The 6853-nt window shown below is 46.7% G+C and overlaps 1 protein-coding gene across 1 annotated transcript; it reads left to right on the top strand.

The window, feature by feature from the left end:
* Positions 1–4551: 4551 nt before the first annotated feature.
* Positions 4552–6445, top strand: LOC131288978 (putative serine protease K12H4.7). Its single transcript, XM_058318164.1, has 7 exons — positions 4552–4779; positions 4842–5023; positions 5095–5330; positions 5399–5815; positions 5883–6015; positions 6084–6253; positions 6339–6445. Exons 1-7 carry the CDS (start codon positions 4552–4554, stop codon positions 6443–6445), a joined length of 1473 nt encoding a protein of 490 aa, XP_058174147.1.
* The last annotated feature ends 408 nt before the right edge of the window (positions 6446–6853 follow it).

Below are 6853 nucleotides of genomic sequence, written 5' to 3'. Positions count from 1 at the left end.
AGGATCGAAATCAGTCTAATATTTTATGTATTCATAAATTTTATCAGTTTATGGAGCGAGTGATGGAATTGAAATTTCAATTTATTAGTTTATTTAAAAGTTGACGTACTTTATCATCGTACGCTGAGTGCAAACAAACCATGGGGCGAAGCGAACATGCGGCGGCCGGCGGACACCAAAGTGTTAACTTTGTAGTGAAGAGAACGAACCGAATCGGGCAAGTTCTGCATAGAGCGATTTGATGGCGAAAAATTGGCTATTCATAGCGAATAAGACTTGCTAGCTTTTTTCTCTTTCTCCCCGATCGAGTTGGGGAAAGCCTGATTGAGTCGTTTTCGTTCGCTTCATCTTCGAACGTTGTCGGGTTCGGCCGTTCGGAATCACGGGCTCTGATGAATAGTCGCTACTTCCCGGGTCAACATTGGCCCGGGGGTTCAACGGGGGGAGTTGATTCTAAAGTGGATTCGAATTTTTATGCCACAAAAGTAAATATTGGATAAAATGAAATATCGCCTTTGGCGTTGGCCTTTGAGGTCGGAGCGTTTCGCGGTCGCTTGCCGATGCTGTTAACCGCGATTAGCATTTTTCCTTAGCGTAGTAAAGCAGCGAGCTGGGTGTGAGAGTGACGAAAAAGATGTATTGGCAATACGGATACTTAAGATTGGAAAGAAGCTTAGCACTTCGGGCTTTGTTTGTTGATAGCCGTTTACGAGATATCAAGGGTTTTATGATTGTGATGACCATTCGGTCGTTGATTTCTTACTACTTGACCTGCTTGATGAACGTTTGCCATGAATGAATGAATGAACTATTTATTGAATTTTACATAAATTTACACAACAATGTTACGTGCATGGTGAACTAGTACCAAAAAATTCTCTTGCATCCTATATTTTGCGTCATTAGTTGGATTACGAGAAAAGTGCCAACATTTCGAGTGGAAAACCATTTTCCCAACTTCGAGGAGTTACGTAGTTAAGTTTCTGTTTGATGTAGAAATCCTTGACGGTGCAAAGCATGTCGTAATGTATCGTAGCAAATTGGTTCTTTGCAAATCACATGCCAAGCTCATTGAAATGCGTTGATCAAAGGCTAGGCAACATTTGCGAAACGTCGGTAAGCACCGAGCTACATGCCCGAGTGTTCGCATGCGCGTGGCTAAATTTTGTTTGCAAATATGTATACAAAATTTATCAGCGATGTCAATAAATGGCGGCTGCTGCTGCTGCTGCTGAGGTTGTTTGCATTGCGCAGTGCCCTAATCGGGAAAATTGGTTCCTCCTCCGTCTACGCCCGTCAAGTTTCCCCGCCCCGACGCTTTTTGGTGACACAATCACCAACCTCCACTTTGAGTTGGCCTTATTGATTCATTTTGGTTCGATTGCAGCAGCAAGGGAATCGTATTGCCACTAGAAACACGACCTGATAAACTTTGCCGTTTCACCGTACGGGATTGTAGATTATTCAACAAAAGTTTCCCTCGCGTCTATCGAAGTGGTCGAACAACAACAACAAACGCGACCGCATCTATTATGCGACTTGATTTAAAAATCATACCAGAAGGTACCATAAAGTATTTGGAAAAAGATGTCATTCAAGTGTATGTAAACAAATATTGATTTTATTGTAAAACTTTACGAAATGCAACTGTTATCAGAAAACCGCATTGGTGATACGATGGAGACGCCCGGTCCTTCATTCTAGCGTACGCCGATTCAACCTTATTAGAAGTAGATATGATGATTCGAAACGGTTTCTGCTTACGTGTGTGCAAGGATGTACCATTCAGAAAGCTTGTACAGCCCAATTTATGGAATTTGCTCCGTGGTCGACGGTACGTAATCCGGTGTAAGCATGTACTTGTTCAGCTTTCCTTCGCATACTAGACCTCTGTTTGTGTATTTTCCAACATGAGAGTAGACACGTGCAGTGGTCCCAGATCTAAAGAAATCGATAGACTTATTTAGCTGAAGAAGCGTTGTGATCTGCAGGGCAGAGCTTGCTAAAGCTTGTGATCCGGATTGTTAGCAGCGTTACTTCAGCAACCTTTGATGTGCGATCGAGGGGTCGGTACTCGAAGGAATGGGTGGTGAAGCGGTAGGTGTGTTAGCCTTTTCATTCCCCAGGGGGGGAAAATGGTTAGGCAAAGATTATCCTCCAAAGATAGCAACGAATGCTTACGCAACGGGATTGGATGAGTCCGGCAAACCGATATCAACGACACAGATTATAAGGCTTTTACAGGAAGTTTGCCCCACGCCACTATCGAAACGGTTTATCGTGTTTTCGAACACACCGTAACCTCTGTTGGATCTAGCAGATTGTATTAAAACCAATCCGAGAACCATCTATCTCCCATCGTCCAGCAGAGTCTCGTTGTGATGACAGATTTGTTATTTATGAAAATACTGGTCTGTTCCACCCGACCATAACTCTTTCTGCTCTTCCTGTGGTCTTTCTTGACAATTTTAAAGCTCAGTTCCAATGATTCTTTAATACTCCATTTGAAGATTTGCGTTGAACTGAAGCGTAGACGTCTTCGCACATTAGTGTCGTGTCTTTTCGCGTTCGCAAATGTGAAGGAAAGGTTGCTTTTCCTGGTTGCAAAGGTCTTTACATGTCAATCCTAGGTGGCCGTGTCTGTAAGTCGGTTCGCTGCGAAGGAAGGAGCTTCTTCGCTGAAAGCAAAGTGACGTATGCGCTCTAAGAATAGTACATTTTTAATGCTTCACTAAAGCAAGACTACGGCCAATGCCGATGGCGAATCTTCGTCATTGTTAACGATGCACGGAGCTGGAACAGTGAAACCAAAATAAAGCTACATTCTTCCGCTCCTCCAAGGAAGCCAGTTTCTTCTTCGTCTACGGTCGGTGCTCCCTTATCACTTAGCTCGCACATACACTTGAACACACATGATACGCTCACTCGTCGATCACCATTTTCTTCGCATGCTTCGTCTATGGTCGTTCCCGTTGCGCGCCCCAAACCTGCTTTATGTTTTATGCAAAGCATTGTGTAACAATAACGTTTTTTCATGTTTTTCGTTCTTTCCAGTCGTTCGTTAGGAAACCTTAGGCATGCTTCGGAGCCTAGCGACGGTTGCGTCTTAAGGCAACTGCGGCCTGTGATGTTTATGCCGCCGCACTTTCGAGGAAAACGTCACTCATGTGCCGCTTCCCGCTTTGGTTGAAGCGCTTCACGAGATTTCTGCAGAAAATTCAATCCCGAACTCCGACCATTTTTCGTGAATCCAGCGGTTCCATCGTCTTTCCCCACAACACGGAGCGAGCCGGCACTCGTCCCCCCTCCCTGTCGGCAAATATTTTTATCCCATTACCAGGACCGAACGTGGAATCCACTGAAGCTTCACAAATGGTCTCTGCTTTTGTCTTTTCTTACGAGCCGTTTTCTTTCGCTGGCAGCGCGCGCGCACTTTTCCTTCGCTGGGCTGCCTTTTCCGGCCGCTGGGTTCATATTTCTCCGACCGTCGACGTCCTGGCAAACAGCGGATTCAATGATTCGATGCAAATGAAGCGTATTTGTTTTCTTGTCGGATTCCGGCCACGCGGAGAAAACGACGTGAATAGCAAAGGGCGGAATTTTTCCTCCGCTCCGTTCGCAAACTCCAACGCTCGTGTCGTTAGATCATTAGAGAGATAAGAGAATTAACGAATTAATTCCGCAATTAGATGCCGCCGGCGGGAACGCATGCCGCATCTCACGGCGGGTCCCATGTGCGCGCACGTTGGCGGGAAAGCCTTATGATTATGTTCGTGAAAGCATAAATGAATCTCCGTGCGATTGTTAAATCTACCATGATGGTTACGACGACGTGGGCATGGTTATCAGTGCGCTCAAGCACGAAAGAAACCTTTAACAATCCGAAGATGGCACCAGGCTGCTGATGTTTTCTTTCCTATGCTAACCGGATGCCGTTATGCATACACCACTTATCTTGTTTTCACATCGAGTTGATCACCGGAACAAATAAATGAAGAAATCCTTTATTCGGTATCGATGGGTAAGTTACGAAATGTCACTCTATTGTGTGGGTGTTTGTGCGTTTTAAAATATCGAACATTTCAAGCATAGGAGTAACAACTTTCTCCTCATCTTCTCTTCAAAACAACACGTGTTGTAGAGAAAAAAACAACCAGACCGCTTGACTATGCCGATGGGCAGAGATAAACATACACTCAAAATAGCTCAATCACTTGAAGTGACGTCGTTTTTTTATTATCTTTCACAGTTCGGAGTGACAACGAACCCTACAGCAACGGCTCCATCTTATCGGGAACGAATGCCGAAGGCTCAAAGAAAAATGAATCTTCCCTATCGATACGCGGAGAAACCCGATACCAGTATCAGCCAAATAGAGTGAAGAGAATAGGCGACGGGATTAAATCACTGTGAACGAGCTAAATCCTCGATAAGATTAGACCCGGCGAGCGAGGACGTGCCGTGGGGCTATAAATGCTCCCCATCGGAGTGGTCGCCCACGGTTAAATAGCTGCGTTTGCATTAGTGTCTGGTCTGGTCTGGTCGTTCGAGATGAAGTTTCCTCTGGTGCTGGTGTGCCTGTCGGCCCTGGCCGGTGTTTGTGTGGTAGGACAGCAAACGGATGGCCCAAGAGCTCGCTCGGTTTGGGAGCGTATGCACCGTGAACCGCCGGTCCACGGTGGGGCTTCCGGCGTAAAGAAAGCGGCTGAAGTGACCACCAAGTACATCATGCAGCCTTTGGATCATTTCGACGCACAGAACGTGTACACCTGGTCAATGGTAAGTGGCGTGGTGTTGCCAGCGCGGAAGACAGTAACCAGCGGGTTGTTCTATGACTTTAGCGCTATATGGAAAACGCTGAGCACTATAAACCCGGTGGCCCACTGTTCATCTACGTCGGTGGCGAATGGGAAATCTCCGCAGGAAGTATCTCGCGAGGACACACGTACGATATGGCCAAAGAGCTAGGAGGATACCTGTTCTACACCGAGCACCGGTATTACGGCAAGAGCCATCCGACTGTGTAAGATAGATGAAGCCATAAATGGATCGTGTAGGTTCGGATGCTTATCGCGTTATCGGATGAATTTTCAGCGACGTGCGGACCGATAAGCTGAAGTACTTGAACATTGACCAGGCTCTCGCGGATTTGGCGCGCTTCGTCGTGGAGCAGCGCAAGACGATTCCGGGTGCCCAGGAGTCGGGAGTGATCATGGTGGGCGGCTCGTACTCGGCAACGATGGTGACCTGGTTCCGTCAGAAATACCCACATCTGGTCAACGGTGCGTGGGCTTCGAGTGCACCGGTCTTTGCTAAGATGGAGTTTACCGGTAGGTTCTCACACCATTCGCTCAAGCTAAATGTGCCCACTAATTTAACTGTGTTATTGGACGACCAGAATACAAAGAAGTCGTGAGCGAAAGTATCCGGCTAGTTGGAGGAGCCAACTGTGCCAATCGCATCGAACGCGGCATCAAACAGGTTGAGGAACTGCTTGAAAATGGCGATTACACGCGCGTTGCCTCTGAGTTCCGGCTGTGCAGTGATGTCGATCTTGAAAACCCCCTTGATCGGATGAACTTCTTCAGCAGCATCTCGGACGAGTTTGCCGGTGTTGTGCAGTATCATTCGACGGGCGACATCGAGAGAGTCTGCAGCGTAATTGAGGATGAGACTAGCACTGGAGAAATGGAGGCACTTGCGAAGTATGTCACGCAGGGCTTGCGAGATAGCGGATGCAACAACTATGGATACAAAGCTATGGTGGATTATTACAAACTTACGGCCTGGGACAGTGGAGCCGCCACGAGTTCGAGTAAGCAATGGGACGTTCCTTATTCTGTACAATTTTTCTAATTCGTTCTTTAATCGGCCACCAACAGTGCGCCAGTGGTTGTACCAGACCTGTGCTGAATATGGATGGTACCAAATCTCGGGTTCCTCGGATCAAATCTTCGGATCGAGCTTCCCCGTCGACCTTTTCGTCGAGCTGTGCAAAGATCTCTATGATGGATTGTAAGTACTGCTTCTGTCGGTTGGACAACGGCACGGAAACTTTAATTCACACAAGCATTCTTTTCCAGCTTCGATAAAACTCGAATGGAGGAAAACGTCGAACGTGTCAACGTCCTCTACGGGGGTTGGAATCCGGAAGTGACGAATGTATTTTTCACACACGGCCATCTAGATCCATGGCGTGCGATGGGCATTCAGGAAGATCTGAACGATCAATCGCCTGCCGTTGTGATTCCTGGTACGTAGTGCAAACATGGCATTTGATGGTAAATGAGCATTGGATTGGTTTGTAAATTCATGGTTGGTTTTCCCGTTTTTTGTAGGTGTTGCCCACTGTGCTGATTTGAGCTCCCTGTCGCCTCAGGATTCCGAGGAAATGCGTGCAGTAAAGGAAAAGATATTGGAGCTGGTGAAAAAGTGGTTGGCTTAAAGCATTTTACCACTTTCTGGATCGATGGTATCGTGAGTGCCTTTTTGGTAATCTTGGCTTCCGAAGCGTTCTGGATTTGTGTGCCCCAATTCAGTCCATATCCGATTATTTCCGTGTGGATTCAAGGTGAACATTATTCGGGATTAATGAAAACAACGCGAGCACGGGTCAATAAATTCTATCTGACATCCTGGCGGAAACAAGACGGTGCCATTAGAGCCCTTTTTGTGAACGGTACGATTCGCTGGAATCCGAAATTCATCTGAACTTTTACGACCACATAGAGGATTGTTTCGCGCTCCCCGCGTTCACCGCATTAGATTTTCCCCATAAAACCGAACCGAATACAAATTCATTACGTCGGAGCGAACACGAACCATGAAGCGAGGCGGGATCGATATACGGCCC

This window comes from Anopheles ziemanni, chromosome 3 (assembly GCF_943734765.1).
Source record: "Anopheles ziemanni chromosome 3, idAnoZiCoDA_A2_x.2, whole genome shotgun sequence".
NCBI classification, from domain to species: Eukaryota; Metazoa; Arthropoda; class Insecta; order Diptera; family Culicidae; genus Anopheles; species Anopheles ziemanni.
The sequence above is the reverse complement of the archived record's forward strand: the minus strand, read 5'-3'. Positions and strand labels throughout refer to the sequence as shown.